At 41.8% G+C, this 17452-nt stretch overlaps 1 protein-coding gene across 2 annotated transcripts; it reads right to left on the bottom strand.

Annotated features, from left to right (window-relative positions):
• Positions 1–376: 376 nt before the first annotated feature.
• Positions 377–8719, bottom strand: LOC117213959. Of its 2 annotated transcripts, none has more exons than XM_033459708.1 (5): positions 8183–8719; positions 3528–3926; positions 2784–3105; positions 2170–2469; positions 377–1649 (listed from the first exon to the last, which is right to left on the bottom strand). In XM_033459708.1, the coding sequence occupies exons 1-5, from the start codon at positions 8229–8231 to the stop codon at positions 1121–1123; spliced, it is 1599 nt and encodes a 532-aa protein (XP_033315599.1). In that variant the 5' UTR covers positions 8232–8719; the 3' UTR covers positions 377–1120. The 2 variants fall into 2 exon arrangements, with proteins under 2 accessions (XP_033315599.1, XP_033315600.1); XM_033459709.1 differs by having other exon boundaries at positions 3528–3923; positions 8183–8715.
• Positions 8720–17452: the final 8733 nt, after the last annotated feature.

Here is a 17452-nt window from a genome sequence, read left to right on the forward strand (position 1 = left end):
GAAATTCCTATTGAAAGGGGATGGGAAATGTGAATGAGAGACTCTCGTATTCCGCCGGTTTCTCTTTTATTAAAGATTCCATCGAGAACGTAAAATTGATAATTATTACTTAGCTTTAAAAAATATACATACACGATATTTTATATTTATATATATATATAGTTATTTATATATATATATAAAAGTTTGGCTAACCCTTTAAAAATAAGGGTGTCCGCCATTTTGTGACAGGGAGTTCTGGCGGTCGCTGAGGGATCATCGATTTTTATTTTCATTTTTCCTGGGGTCAACAGGACAACCGCAGCCCGACCTCCCAGCTAAATCCGTCGTGTCCTCCGTCCATGTGTCAGGGATCCGTCTTTTTTTCAGGGACAGGCTGAGACACGCGTTCATATATTACACACGATGATAATAATCCTTGTTTTGTTTTACTTTTCCTTTTTTACGTCGTGTTCGCGTTACGATCGCGTCGTTTCTCTCCAGGTCAGGTTTCGTGGAGGCCAGGGTGAAATCGTCGTGGGTTTGGGAGAGAAATGGGAGAGAAATGGGAGAGAAAATAGAGAAAAAGAATAGTTCGCTGTATCGTCGTTCGTCGTCGCGTTCGTCGTCGCGTTCGTCGTCGCGTTCGTCGTCGCGTTCGTTGTCGCGTTCGTCGTTGCGTTCGTCGTCCTGGTCGCTGAATCTCGAGCCGCATGAAAATTATCACAGATCGTTGGTGACGTGATTGATGGACGGTTTTCGTCGACGAACCGATCGGGAGAGCTCGATTCTCATCTTTATCGACAATCACGTCTTCGAGCCCCTTTCTGTTACATCCTCTGTTAATAACTGTTCCTCTAAAAACAGTCTAGCAAAAGGCTCCGTTAAAAATTTTATACAACTACCCTGTATCTCGTAACGGAAGTAATCTTCGTGAAAGCCCACCCGACCGTGTTCCCCGATCGAAAACGTCGCCGACGACCCCACGTCCACCGTGAAACTCGTGAAGGATAATCGACCAATGGCAGGACGAGAATGAGAGGGATCGAAGAAAGATCAAAGGTGAACGCCCAAAACGACAGGCAAGAGGAGAATCAGAGGGTTTGACTTAGACGAGAAGGAGGAACGCGACACTGTGGCCTTAGAAGAACCCGTCACCGGTCGGATCGTTCACCCATGGATAGTTATTCGGGCAACGTACGCAGGTCTGAAGGTTGATGGTCTCTCCAGGAACCTCTTTCGAGGTGAGTTTGCAGGTGTGGGGAACCCAACAAGCGGGAGGCCCGTCCACGATACACTTCTCCTTCCACGGCTCGAAACTCTTCGATTCTGTTATCGTGCGAGGATTCTGGATCCACTGGATCACTTGGGTCATCGTCACGAAGTAAACGTCGTTGTGGTTGGACAGGATCTCGTCGATCCAATAAAGGAACGCGTCCAAGAATTCGGGATTGTTCTTCAGCCAGGCTGCGTGGAAGTAGAGGCCCAAGGGAGCGCGGTTTTGTTCGTAATGTCGGTCAAAGTTGTGGTTTAGGAAATTGTAGAATTGGTCGCCGGTTAGGATGTTGCTGCACGAGTCTACCATGGCGCAACCGGGAAGGTATTCGTCGTTCTGTGGGTCTTCGCGGCGGTCCAACTCGTTCATCACCATCTCCCAGACTGCGTGCGACCTACGCAAAAAAGTCGATGCTCGATTGACGATGGAGGGATTGAATCGAGCCGCTACTATCCCTGGCATTTCAGGCGAAGACGTAGCTGCTTCGTTCGAAGCGATACATTTCACATAAAAGGTGACGCTTCTTGCACAAAATATTTTGATATTTTCATGCTACGAATCCGCTCTCGCTATTAGTATAGAACGTACCAAAGATTAGGTTAATGGGGCATGTAGATAGACGGAAATAGATAGGTTGCTACTTTTAATGGAACTCGTTGTGGGATGTAGCATTCACTGACAGCAATATATATATTAAATTAAACGTTATTCGATATTAAACACGTCAATATATATCGATATGTTTAAGCTACAAGCGTTCTTGGTGCAAGATGCATATAGCAGATAATTGGATCAATTACCTCGAGCCACTACTAATACCAGCTTGCGACAGAATTGTATTAGCGTAATCATCGAAGCGCGAAGTTTTTAATCAGATTAAAGTAATTCGCTTTTCTACTTTAAAATTAGGTTACCTCGTTGGACAGTGTTGAAGGTTTCCATGGCAACGGTGCGGCATTCTGAAGTACATCGTGTAAGGCCATAGCGGTGGGTTGTTCAAGGCCGCGGTGATGGTGGAATCGTAAAGGAATGCTTGTTCTTCCATCATCGTGAACTGATTGTTTCCACCGACTCTGAGATACGGAGCCCTCACACCGACCACGCTGTTGTCCGTTAAATTAGCGAATTTCTCCGCGATGATCCTCATACCAGCCATTTCTTTAGCCCAATCGTCCACCGTCGCGTCTGACCAGAAACGTTCGTCGTCGTTGTGACTTGAAACACAAACGTTCATCGCGCGATTAACGCCGACTTTAAGGATCGGCTGCTAAAACAACTTAAACCACAAAAAATTGAATTTCCGAGTCTATATTATCGTCGTTATCTTTACCGCAATTTTATTTCGAAAGTGCATCTTCTTAAGATCGAACGGTACGTAGATCGTCAAGAATCGAACGTTCCGTGTATTACAACCAAAGTATAAACTCGTAGCAAAAGTCGTGGTTAAAGCTGAACGCTCGAGCCAGGTTGAAAAATACTCGAAAAGAATAAGGAGAGATTAATTTGTTTTTCACAAGTGTTTGCTTACGAGATAGAGTGAACGGCGATCTCGTGTCCTTTCCTGTGCATTTCCTGGACAGCCGAGTAGTTGGTGTACTTGTGCGAGACGAAGAAGCTGGCCTTGATTTCGCAACCGTTTGGGTTCTTGCGTTTTCCGTTGAAGATCTCTTTGTACAGTCCGATATTATTGTTATTGATGGCATCATCGAACGTGATAGTGATCATCTGCGGTACGTCCTTGGGAGGTAGATCTCCGGGGATCGTGGTACCGTCCTCGGAACAGAAGCAATCGGGTAGAACGCAGACTGTAGGGTCACAGGGTGGCGCTCTGTTCGGGTCGTTGTCCATATCTGTAATTTTCGCGAACCCGCAATAGCCCCTTTTACTCGAAAATCTTTATTTCAAGTCGCCTCGACGAAGGATGACGAAATTAACAGCAACGAAACTCGTCATCCGTCCCTGTCATGGTCTTCGTTGTTCGTGTCAAAGGGAACGTAAATTATTCACACGTGTCGACAAAATTGAATCTCGTTGATCTTCGTTTAAAATCATTTCGAAAAAGAAAGACGAACAGTGTTTTTGCGAACGAAAGTAGGCTACCCCGATGCGTCGATAAAATCGAATCTCGCTAATTTACGTAGTTTTCACTATGCATTAAGTTTCCAATTTTCACCTTCGGGAGGTGATCGTCGAAAGAACGAATAACGAATAGAATTTCCAGTTATGAAATTTGCCAAAACGATCGAGCAAAGTTTCTCTATTTCATACTCACCGCAAATATTCTCGTCGGATCCGTCAGCGCAATCCTTTTCCCCGTTACAGAAAAGACCTCTCTCGATGCAAGAGCCGTCGCCGCAAGCGAGGAAGCCATCTTGACAGAGCGGTTCCTCGGTGTAAAGCAGAGGTTTCGCTTTTCTTTCTTTGTTCTTCAGTTTGCAGTTGTTCACCGAGTCTTTCCAGTCGCAGGTCTGTTTATCGATATCGAAATACAGTCCCGCGGGACACCTGATGGCCTGAAGACCCGAACTGGTGCACTGAATCACGTCACGACAGTTGTCACCCTCTCCCGCCACCAATCTGAACCATTCGCCCGCATCCTTGTCCTTGCAGATCTCGCTTTCGAAGCTCTCTTCTTTCTTCTCCTCCTGTCGCTTCACGCGATTCGAGCCTTCTAAAATTAAGTGGTTCGTGTCGTCTTTAGGGCAATGTGTATTCTATTTGTATTTACAAGTATCGTATTTACCGTATCGATGGAATGATAGTTACGAGGATTTGATATTGAAAGTACCAGAATAATTACAACGATCGATTCCTATTACAGCAAATTAGTACAATACAGTTTATACGTTTGCAAGAGTGTATTTCTAAGAATTTGAATTATTTTTTGTAAAATATATACACATCTGCATATATAATTTTCTATATCGTCACGCACCTCTTCGGGTATCTTACATTTTCACTTCATCGATGTAGATTACATGTATACTGTAGCGATCGATAGTTAACGACCAGTGTCAAGAAGATCGATACTAGCGAAGATTTCATAAGAGATGCAATAACGATATAACATTATCTTTCATATACGTGATTTATTGCTAATATAATGACTTCTTTGCCGATATTAGTGAATTATTTAAAGTTAAATATAAAGTTGTCAGGAATAAAAACGTTTACATAAAACTTCTAAACGACACTCGGATTTCTTCGGTGAAATTTCGAGACGCATACATATACGTACGATTGCGTAACAGCGAAGATACCTATCAGCGGCGAGATTATGGAAAGTGTGAAATTGACGTCACAATACAACGTTGGCTTATGATTATTTATTTACCAATTGACAGAATCATCGTCTTTCGTCAGATGGATCAAAGGCAAGCGATTAGCACAAACCATAATTTCCTTTTTTTCTCCTTCTTTCTTTTTTCTTTTTACCTATTTTACCGAGCAACCATCAGAGTACACTACTACCAATTCTCGCCAACGTTCGATTTCTTACGTTTAGTAGAGGCGGAAGTAGAAAATCAATACTATAAATTACGTAAGAGTTACGAATATACGATTTTGCCAATATTTATCTCGCTTATGTAAGCCATTTGCGAATGCCGTTTTATAAAATACATCTTTCGTACCTATTTATATTTGTAGACTCTCTTTTCTAACAGAAATATATAACTCCTTTCGCGTCGAGTGCTTTTATATGTTCGTTTAAAAAGGGAAACTGCGAGTGCTTTGGAAATTCACGACGTGTGGCATTGTTTTCGTTTCGAGATGGTTCTTGGTCGAACGAGCGGAAACGCGCTCCGCTCGAGAAAGTGGAAGCAGAAACGGCTGATTTTTAATATACGGGGAAACACGCGTTGCTTTCCTCTATTTGCAGTTTCGGCCCCGCGTTAATTTTATATCAAAGCAACGAACGGAGAAAGCTGTCTCGCGCCTTTCCAACGACATTGTTTTATTAGCGTGTTTTATTAGCGTGTTTTATTAACGATTTCGCGTTCTTTTCATGTCCCGAATGCATAGAATTCATTAGGTCGATCAACCCTTAGTAGGCGAAATCTTTTTCTTAACAATGATGCAATGTTACGATAATATGACCTATATAGACTCAAACTTATATATACAGGGTGGTTGGTAACTGGTAGTACAAGAGAAAAGAGGGTGATTGTACGCGAAAAAAGAAGTCGAAAATACAGAATACAAATTTTTCGTTCGAGGCTTTGTTTTCGAGAAAATCGACTTTGAATTTTCGCTCGGCACGCGTGCACTTTATCGCGTCTCGTTATAACGGATCTCATTGTAGATCGTTGTCTCGATGGAAAAATTAAAAAAAAAAAGAAAAAAAAGAAAAAATTTTTATTCTATATTTTCGACTTCTTTTTTCGCATAGAACCACCCCCTTTCCACTTATACCACCAGTTACCAACCACCCTGTATATGTATATCGTAGTTGAAAAATTCGTACAAATAGGCACAAACGTCCAATTATAGCGATCGAGTCTTTGTTCGGTGTAGTTCTCGTAAAAGTTGTTTCCGAGTCCATTGCCCCATTAATTTTGGAAAGGTCAGTCGGTAAAGTATAATGGCGTGTAATCGGAAGGATGCTAATTCAACCGGCTACCTTTTCGAGAGAAAGTGGAATCTTTCTCTAGAAGTTGCGCGATGAAGAAAGGCGATTGGTTTTACCAAGTAGGAAGTTCATTAGTGTAAAATAGTATTATTGAAGCAAGAACGGCTGGATGGAAAGTGATTTGGATTTGGAGCGCTTGAAAAAAAGCGATTTCAAGTAGAGTTTAAGAATAACGAATTTTACAGTCCTTGGATTTAATGTAAAAGGAACGAGCAATGTTTGAATATAAAATTAGATTACCAAGGATCGAGATTCTATGTAAAAAAAGGCGATGGAAAGTGAAATTCTTGAGGAATTTTAAAGAGTTGTATGTCAAGTCGCGAAGCAACGAGCCGAAGAAAGTACGAAGTCAGCAGGTTACAGATCCAACGAAGCCTAATCACTGGATCTCCTTGAAAACCGAGAATTCTACAAGTAGCTTCAAATTCAACGATCCATCCTGTTCTACGGCTCGATAACGACCTCTTTCTGGGTGTCATAAACTTTCAAACGTCGATCTATCGTTCTTTCACTTCCTTCGCAAGCTAATACTATTCCGTAGCCGATTTCAAAGTCGCGGGTCTACCTACGTTCGTAACGTGGATATTCTTTCAAAGAGAATGTACATTAAGCCGTGTATCGAGCTTTTCAAAAACCTTGTCATCTATAAACTTTCACGTCTGAAAATCGATTGAAAAACCGGCTCGAAGGAAATATCGACGTTCAAAGTTTTGAAAAGATCCACACTAGATTTAAACTCGTTTAAAGTCAAACAAATTCATATATTTAAACCAATAAATTTCTATCGAATTTATGTTAAAATACCTACAAGATTTTAGGCATAACAGCAAGATACGTTACAGACATTTTCGAAACAAAACACTGACTCTGAAAAATCACTTAGAATCGAATATACCAACGTTGAAGTAACCATAGGGCTTTGCCAAGCATCGAGCAATCTACAGTTATTTTCAGAGCTAAAGATCAGCGTTGAAAACCATTTAAACTTAAACGCCTGCAAAACCTTTCACAAGACAAATTACATGCAGAAGCTTTCGAAATGAAAAATTGGTACGAAAGAGTGAAACACGGTGAAACGTGTGGATATATTTGAAATTACAAGAGATACAGATACTTTCGAAAGTCAAAAACTGAGGCTGCGTAAAGCATCGATTAACTCGGTTAAATCGATCGAAAGTCTTAACATCCAAAATCGCGTAAAATAATATCTGAAAATATTCCGAAGAATTGTCGAAGAATGCAAAGTTGACAACCACCGTGTACAGATACATCGAAAAGCAAAGTTTGGCTAAAGGACCAACACGTTAAATCGTTTGAGCCCTGTTGGTCCCGCGGGCTGGTGTCATGTCGGCATCGCATAGCGCCGCGACAAACGGGGAAAGTTGCGCCCCCCCACCCCGTGTATTTTTCAGGGCACGGCAGTGACGTCACCCATCCGGGACCGAGTAGAACCAGAGGCTTTCACGCTCTAATCTCTTATGCAACCTGTCGTCTCCGTCGACCGCCAGAATCGTATTCCGTCCGATTTCCACCGTCCAAACCGCCGATTCTTCGAAAGCGTCCACCGTCCGCTATTTCCGAACGAGGAAAACAGCGCCACAGGGGGCGGAGGAGGGGCAGTGGACACGGCTCGCGAACGTTGCCGCCTGTCGCCATTTCGAGACTCACGTGCGCTCCCGTTTAAACGGTTCGCCTTAATTTTTAATTTCACGCGATGATTTTCAGTCGACTTTTGCTACTACCGTCTACTCTGACTTTAGTCCGTCGCTTAAAGAAATTGGAGACTAATTTGAAAGAACGCCGATTCTATTGTTCGCGTGTAAGTAGCTCGAGAAGCTTATGGCGCAACGGTCGAAAGAATGAACCAGCTAAAGGACTTCTAACGTGGTGCAACGTGGTCTGTCTCAACGTTTGTTTTATATAGAGTACGATTACGAAGACCGTGGCTAGTTTCCAAGTGAAAATTGTTACTAAAAAGGCGACGTGTCTTGGTACAATGTCCAAGGAAGAAAACATTGACTCGTAGAGGGAAGGACAGAGGGTAAAATTCAATTCCATATTGAAAATTCCCGCACGAATTCGAATCACGCCTGCCACCATGTTCCCACTCGCTGCCATATTCTATGACAGACTACCCTCCTACACGATTCTCTCGAACCTCGTTAACGATCCAACGTTAGAATCGTCTTTATGGTAACACTAACCGTTCCTTTCATCCGTAATTCGTTCGATCTCTGACGATCGGCACACTGATCTGTTCTGTTCAGGCTGTGAAAGTCACCGAATTCCTTACTCACCGGCGAGAACGATGGCTGCCAGGAACAGCAGCACCAGCGAGGACCTCATCCTCGTCCAACGGAAGGAACGGCGCTTCCGGTTCCCGATGGAGGTTCCGTGACTCACGAGACTCTGACTTATCCACGCGTCCTACTGGCCTGTGTTTCACTCGTGTCGAATTCGACGATGGGATGATCAGACGGGGGCCGTTTTGGGTATTCGAACGAAGAGCTCGCGAGTTTCCCGGCACCACTTCCGGAAAAGAAGTCGAGATCGAGGAACAGCGCTCGCGGGCGCCCTGAGATCTTTGGCTACTCTCTCAGGTAGATCGAGAACGAGTGTGTTCGCTTCAAGGACGCGGACCTTGAAGGCGTAGGTACCACTAACGGACTGACCGAGGCCCGCCACTCGTCGCGCCTTATATTTCCACCACCACGTTGTACCCTGTTGGGCCCCCTCTTTCCTGCTCTTCGATCGTTGCTGTTCTGCGTCGATCCGACAATCGTTGCCTCGCTCCTGCTCCCCAGGATGCAGTGGCGTAGGAGTGTCTCACCTAGAAGACAACAAGCCTTAACTTAACCCGTGGGTCGTGTGGACGATGCGTCGAATCGGGGGAACGAGGGTAGGTGCACTGCCGGACGTAAGTGCTACTACGCCTACTGATATTTTATATTTTCTAGGTATTTTCTAGATATTTTATCGTAAATTTCTTACTTTACTCCTATCTCGTGAGATATACAATAATAAATAAAGTAAAATTTTTCTTTGCATCTTTTCCGGTAGATACAACGAGTAAAATGTCCTGATGCTTGTAGCTGGTGGTACATTTACCGTATACGTTACTCCTCAAGAGTTTCACAACCATCTTATTTACAAAGCGACGAATAAAAGGGTAGGATGATTTTATTCTTGATAAAGAAATTCACGCGTGTTTCGTATATTTTTATACGTACAACGCGTTCGATGCGTTTTATATTTCAAGCTAGTCGAAATGACATAAATGATCGTAAAGTAAACGCTTGAAAGTTTTATCTCTTCGATCTTGCAAACGATTCGTTATCAACCATTTACATAAAATTCATCAAATTACTCAAACTACAAGACCATCGTTCGTACCGTACGAGTCGAAAGTTTCGAAACTGCCTTCGGTTTGATCGCTTTAAATTCACGGTCGCGATTCCCTACAGCGAATTGCAGCAACTTCGACTCTCGGCATATTCGCGAGTTTAACGATCTTGAGCGATAAAATCGCCGGATCAATACGGTGTTTATCGTTTGGAACGTTGTTGTAAAATAGTATGATTCACGAGTACACCGTTTCGAGTAGAAATAAAATTTCAGCAAAATGCATAGTTTGTAAGATTCAGAGGTTGTTATTTTCGAACGAACGTATTCTCAAATAACGGAGATGTTACGAATAGAAGACAATGGTAAAAAAAAATCGGGGCGGTGCAATTTCTGGACTTTTTCGCAACGGAGATTCTTACGTAACAGAGAAAATACAAGTTTTCCGTTGCTTTGGAAACGCGAGTACGCGTGGCACCGCGTCGAAAGTGAAACGAGTTCGGATGCAACTGCACTCATTCAGCCGTAGATGCAACGTGACTGCGATTCCAGGAGCCGTTGCACTCATTTGTCTTCCTAATTCGATCTTGTCGTGGTTACACATCTCGGAAACGAAGTGCCCTGATTCGCTTGCTCGAGCTTCGAACGACCGTTCGAACTCGTTCGCTGAGACTCACGAGTACCCTTATCTTAAGTATTTCGCAACTTTGTTTCAAAAGTTCTTGAAAGTTATTTCTTCCTTTTATTCTCAAGTACAGTTTTTAAATTTAATTTTAATCAACAACTATATATATATATATATATATATTGCAAAATTATAAATATACTACGACGTTTGAAAGATTAGAAAATACCTACGAGTACGTTACAGAACTTGAAATCGACTACTTCGACGCTATCAACTACTTTGAACGAGGATTCAGAAAATCCTGCAAAGAAAGAAAATGCGGAAGATAAAAGAAGGAAAGACAAAAATCCTGCAATCCTTTTATCTGGTAAACGGAAAGGCTATCAGCAAGATGTTTCAAACGTTGTATTCTAAAGATCGAAAGATGGACAAAATTGTTCAACCCCGGCTTCTCATCCTGGCGTGGAAATGTCAGATCGAAGCAAGGGCTCGGATGGCATTTTGGGGTAGATGACGAGCCGCCTGGTTAGGAAGTCTGCACACGCGTCTATTGCACCATCGTCGTCCGTCTCTGGGAATCGCGACGCGGGCCGGCACGTAAATGCCAACGATCTCGAATCTTTCGACCGTTGCGCCGCGCCAGCAGGTTGCCAGGCAAATGGATGGCTCGCGACCATCTCTGGTCGCGAACCCAGCCACATGGAATGTACCCTTTGCTTGGTGAACGATTTCGTTCGCGCGAGAACGATTTAATAAGCGTGCGTCCTCTTCTTCTCTCTCGCAATTGTTATCCAAATCGAACATGGTATAATTTGATGTTTCGTGTGACGAACGATGAATGCAGTTGATCGTTACGTTGTTTCGTTGAGACTGCAATTAGGCGAACGTAAATTATGGTAACTGTGAGATCGAGGATTGATTTGTGACATCGTTGATAGAATTGTTAGCGTGATTGCCAGGTTGCTGACAAAGAACGAGAATCCTATGAGTGTTGTTTGATGGCGATCGAATCTGTGACAGTGTTTGCACGATTACGTTCTTAAGTATTAATTATTAATACTTGGACGATTAATGAAATTTGTGCAGCTTCCGTATATCGATAAATTCCGGATTTGAAACGTAGCGATAATTTGCTAAATATGATGTAATATCTAATATGATTAAGTACGGTATACTAATAACGATAAGGAAAGTAATAAGATTGCTGGGCGGTATATGAATCATTGGCTGTTAGTTCTTTCGTTCGAATAAAAAAACTATGGTCGGTAGTAATATGTAGGTTCTTGCGCGCAAAGGAAGATCAAAATCGTGAACGTTTCATCCACGCGTCATAGCGAACGTGACTTTTCTTGAAGATTAGCGAATACATTTCGTAGGTCGGACACAAGTCCGAAAAAAGTGAAATCGTCTATGTCACGTTTTTGCTTGGCTCACGTTGGCACATCGGTTCTGCGAACAACCACGTCACGGACTTGTGTATTGGTATCGAAATCTCATTGTGAAACGACGGTGAACCGGCTCTGGCCGGCGTTTATCGTTAAATTCAGCTACAGGAATTTGCCCTTTTCCGAGGCGGAGAAGAAGCATAAACGACGTCGTCGAGAAACCAAGTGTGCGTGCTTAACGATTCTATTATTCGATTATTCGGATGCTGTTCGTCCTGGTATGACCTGGTGTGACCTGGTATCGCCGAAGCATTTCTCCTTGAAAAAGGCGCGAAGAAGAAGAAGAAGAGGAAGAAGAAGTGGTAGTCGAGGAATCTTCGAGCTAAAGGGAAACGCTGAATATGCAACGATCTTTGGAATTTGGAGAATATTTATTTGAAAAATTCATTGAAAATTTCTGTTAGCCTTTGCAAACTTGATTTTGATACACGAGAGTTACGAGAATTAGAAAATCGTGTGATCTTCGAAGCGAGGTGAACAACTAAACAAATCGATTTCTAGATGACGATCGTTATCTGTGCATTGGATCGATCTTCCTCGTGAGATGTATAGATGCGGCAAAGCGATGGTTATTCAAATTGGTAGATAGCAAGAAGGAAGTGCGCGTCTTCTACTTGGGTTCGTCTCAATGATTCGCGTGATTGAAAGCCAGCTTGGTATTCTCAGTGTCGCGAGATGCATTTAGAAAGCGATGAAAAACAACGATCTGCATTATGAGTCACGAAACGTATCGCACGTTCTTGCGAATCGAAGATTTTGTCTCACATTTTGAACAGCGATCGACTTAACTTTGTAAACCTAATTCGCTTCGTTCGCGTATCTTAAGGCGGACGAAAATAACTGTTCTGTTACGTAGATAGACACTGTCATTCACGAATTTCCAGACGTCTTATATTTTTGATGTAAATTACGATCAACTACTCTCGTTTCCATTTAACGCGTCAAGTTGACGGGCCATCGTGCGCTTTTACGATCGCTCAAATTTTTCTATTTTCAAAGCAAACATCGTGTTATGCTTTTCTAGCCGCGGTATTTTTCCATCTGACATTCCGCGAAACGAAACCACCAAACTTTGTTTTAATTTCTCACAGGTAAACGATAGATGAACGAGCGTGTCAATATCAAAATGCCCATCAAAACTTCAAAGTTCACGGATAAATGTCCAATTCCTGCGAAAGCGAAAGGTAGCCAGGCGCTACGAAACCGAAGCTCCCCGATTAGCGTAACAAATTACATAATCGTCGTTTCTTTCGCGTCGATCGCGAGATCACGACGAATTAACCTATTCGTAAAAAAAAGAAGAAAAAAGAAGTAAAAAAAAAAGAGCAGAAGATAATAGCGCTTTGTCCTTCGAGGCGAAAGACTTTTATTTTTATCGCGTGACAAGGATTCCTTCGGCAGGGAAGAAAATCGAAGAAGGAAACAAGGTCCGTTATCCTTCGAGTGGTATCTATTTAAAGGAATGATCGCGTGGAATGCCAATGATCGTTTCCTCGCTGTTCAAAAAATGCGCACACCTACGAAAACGTTACTATGCTTTGAAAGCCGTGCCTCGGCAACGAAATTCTGTTTGATGATCGGCTAATCCGCTAAACCACAACCGTTGACGCGTCGATCGCGCGGTAAATGCATCATGGGGCTGTTTCATGGCTCATGCCGCATCAGAATATAAATTTAATGGCTCAGGACTCTGAGCAGTTGAAACGATCGAGAGTTTTGTACGAATGAATTTTAACGCTAGAATTACCAAATTAGTTAAAACTTCGGGATTTCAGGTTTTTACATTGGCAATTACTAAAAGCGTGTAGGAGCTTTTGCCAAAATTAATTTATCAAATTATTTTTTATCTTCGAAACGTTTCAACGACTACTTTGCCTTGGATATTTTGCATATCGCAGGATTCCTGTGCGTTCTCCTACTTTTCGTACATTTCTCACAAATGTGCAAACATTCGTAGTTTAAATATTATATCTTCAAGTTCTTAATTCCATCTTGAAAACCATCGAGCCAGAAAATTTTGTAACACGATCGATTACGTTCTTATATCCTCAAGGGCTGGCATTGTTTGCTAATTTCCCCTGCGAAGAATCTATCTTACCAAGTAACGTTAAAACGAATCATTCGAAGGCAAATGAATTTTAGTGGCAAGTTTCAATGCTGCGTTTTAACGAAGGTGATAATTGTAGGCTATTCAATTAGATTTTAAGATAAATTTTCCTCAAAAACGGTAAGTTGTAAATGCGAAACGCCGAGACTTTCTTATGAACGCACTTGACGACGTCTAATGCAATTTAACGAAGGTTTTATCATGACGTCCGCCGTGTCGTTTAATTGGAACGAGATCAGCGGTTCGTTTCTATCGGCTCTTACATTCTTGCGCATAATTTACGATCTTGTTTATTACATGGATAAACAACTACCGTCTTTCATATTCAAATTACCGAATCCACAGAGTTTCAATTAGAAGTCTGTACTCGAGAGACTGCGATTAATTGGAATATTGTCCGAGAAAAGTTTGACATTGAAATATTGATTTAAAGCACAGCCCAGGGGTCTACGCAATAGTTTCCAGAGATATGTTGTTCTTAATTCTTTTCTTAATTTACAATTCCATTTCCGAAGCTTTAACCTATTACTTGATTCTCTTTGCTTAGGAATCCATTTTATTTGTTTCGTAGAATTTTCGCCTGCAAAGTTATAACATATTTAATAACACCGTTTCCCTCGGTTAAAATGTCCTATTTAGCATTTTTTTCATTTTCGCGCTACGAATCTTCGCGTTTTAAATTAAATTAAGAGCGGAACGGAGACGACGCAAAGATAAAATAAGAAAAGGAACTTGAGGTTTCCTCGGTTTCGAAATGGCAGAGAGAATGTTTCTTAATTAAAGAGGGCAGGACGCGTATTAATATGGATATTTTCAAGACTTAATTTCCTCCATTAAATTATCTACTTCCACAAAACGGAGGCTACTTCCTTGAATAAGATTCACATAATTATCCTGGCGAATTATTCAAAATACTTTCCCATTTCCGTAACGAAGAACAAAAGGGAGAAACGAGTAACAATGGCGATTAGTCGGAGACAAGATCAAAGACGCGCTCGATCACGATCAGCGATTCTCTCGGATGATCTTTGAGGTCGGTACGTGAAACCATCTCGATCGTTATCAGGGTACGAGGCACGATTCCATTGGAAATCGTGCGGCCCTGGCGTGACATATGCCGCGACGGTGAAAGGAAAAGAAGAAGAGGCAACCGCGACGATATCAGCTGAAGCCTTCGAGGCTGGCTCGAGCTTTCTCTGCCCGCGGCCAAAGCGAGCGGAAGCCTCGTCGTGTCTGGAATGTTAGACACCAGGCTCCATCTAGTGCGATCCGCTGGATCTTCTACGTCGTGATCCATGATCCATGATTCGCATTTAACGATCGAGTTAAAGTCCTTTCATTAAAACATCGACTAACAATAAGTTCGCCATTAAGTACTCGTTCCAGCAGAAATGTTAATTATACCGGTATAATCTCTTTTATAATTGTACGAAGAAGTTGATAAGCTCGTTCGATTTATAGTTTTACAAAATTATCGGATTCGAATTTCGTAGTTAAAAATATTTGTTTCCTTCTCGAACGTATTGCTCGCGTGATCGATTCGTAAGCCATGACCCGGATTTTACAAGTACGAGTAAATACGTTTGGAAAGAAATTAAACGTTAAATATGAAACTCTAATTCGGTTTAAAAGAGCGGCAAATTAATTCGCTCGTCTAATATCTACGATATTTATTTCTAACGCGATACCACATTTATCAAAAGTTTCTATTTCTTTCCACGCGATAAACCTCCGTGAACGCCCCATTCCCAATTCAGTTTTAAATTACTTGCAAATGAAAAATCATTTCTTTAATAGTTATAAATCGTTTAATCGTTAAATAGTTATGAATAGTTATAGTTCGTTGGATAATTTCCAAAAGTTTCTTACCGATATAAATTATACCCTACGTTTTACAAATCGCAACATCCAAGGGATCGTCGATTAGAATCACCGATTAAAGCCGATCGAATGATAGCAACGTTCGCAGAGAGCTTATCGACGAGAAAGCAAGGGGGAAACAAGCCCTTTGGCTCGTTAATTCGCCTTTTGTAATTCGGTCCGACGTGGCTAGCGTTTATTGGCGCGACACCGAAATCCAGGGATTCTGCGGCAACGATTCGAAGAGAAAAATCGAACCAGCCTCTTTTCCTTCGTTCCCACCCCTCGGCGATAGAGCTACGTATAGACAGTCGAAGCTATCTGTTGCATCTCCAGGACTTGACCCCACTCGTCCTTGGCCCAATGGTCCTGGAATCACCCTCGAACCACCCCTCTGCTGCACGCGTGTCTCTAATGGCGCCCCTAGCAAGCAGCAACCATCTTATTTGCTATGGTGTACACGCTGTTTCGGCGCAATTAAGCCTTTTAGATTAGTTTTTAAAATGGGAATTAATCGAAATTAATCAAAGTTTAAAGCAAAATATGCGAACGACGTTTACGAGCTTCGCAGTCCGTTTAATGAAAAAGTTGTTCACTGACGTGGGAGTTGTTCGGTTTAGATTCTTGCTGCGTTGATGGTAATTTAAAAGACCGATGGAAATTGGAGATTTTTGTATCAAATGATTAGTAAATCGTGTGGACACCTATGACGATAAGCAGAAAGTGCTCGTATTTCTTAAACAATTACGCGCAAATAATTACGGTCGATAATAAGAGCACTGATTCGGGTGGATTTGAGAAATTCTTCGGAATGTGAAACGATATTTTGACGTAACATCTTCTCGAATTAATCCCCTGTCAAATTACAAGATATCAATTAAAAATCGGGACTGCTTCCCTAGAGAAATTCATAGAGTAGCGGCAACACGGAGAAAGATGAGAATCCTCTGGTCGAGATTGGAAAGCTAATTTTAGCATCGTTCTATGAATCTTTAATTCTCATGCGCGTTTCCTTGCCCCGGTGAATATTTCTCGACGAAGCAACCTGAGCTATTGCCATTGAATTTCGTTTGGGCGCTGGAAAAAGACAGAATGGCCCTCGGAGACGAGATGGAATTTTAATCGACCCTTTATCCGATACCAGCGGTGAAACATTTAAACAGAGCATATTCGCGCTACTTTAAGTATACCAACGTTATACCGAATTTTTATAGCTCGGAATATTTATGGCTTTTTGGAACGTTCGAAACGTTGATCAATTGTTAAGTCGTACCGGTGCGTTTGCGTGTAAATCGAAAAGATTCCTGACATTTGATAAATTTAAAAGAGATTACCGTTATGCGAGTATATTTGTTCAGCTTGAATTATTAACTTTAATTAACCTTAATTGATTAATAAATAATTTGTTAGAGCGCAATATGCGCAATATTAAAGTACGATATATTAAAGTTAAATAACGTATTACAAAGGCAGATTCGTTTAAAACGATAGGTGCTCGAAATGACTAGAACTTTCTAGGTGAGCCAATAACTGGCCAAATAAATGGGACAAGTTACCTGAAATTCGACAAACGGGACGCATTAGTCGATAACGCTGCGGAACAATGCGGTGGAAGCTACACGTAGCTTCTTCCTTTCGCGTAATACGCTTACCGTAGCGACAGGAAGCTCAGAAAAAGACGAACAATTAACGAGTAGAAACGCGAAACGAGAATGTTTTCTCGCAGAAATATCGCAAAAATATTTCGACCATAGATCCAGCTACGAGACGCTCGTCTCAACTCGGCAAACTTTTATCTCGTCAAGGATAACGAGCTTTGTCGCTTAAAGTAAGTACAATCGATGCAGAGAACGAAGAAAATCGACATCTCGACAATGGTATTACCTCGAACGTGTAAGAAAACCGACTAAATATAGAATTTAACGTTACAACCTGGCAGTACGATTCAATACAACGACTGAATACAGTTACTTTCACAAGGGCGTTATTCCTATTTTCTTCCTTGCACACAACCACGAGTTCTTGTCCCCTTTTCCTCGTACGATTCATAACTCGTTTCCTACGCAATCTTATCGCGTTTCGTATCTTCTACACGTACAATCATCAACCGATTCAATTCGATACACACGCCGCGGAAATATAATATATCGCTGGAAATACCTTCTTGACGCTAGATATTACACGT

Source organism: Bombus bifarius, unplaced genomic scaffold (genome assembly GCF_011952205.1).
Source record: "Bombus bifarius isolate JDL3187 unplaced genomic scaffold, Bbif_JDL3187 scf7180000009145, whole genome shotgun sequence".
NCBI classification, from domain to species: domain Eukaryota; kingdom Metazoa; phylum Arthropoda; class Insecta; order Hymenoptera; family Apidae; genus Bombus; species Bombus bifarius.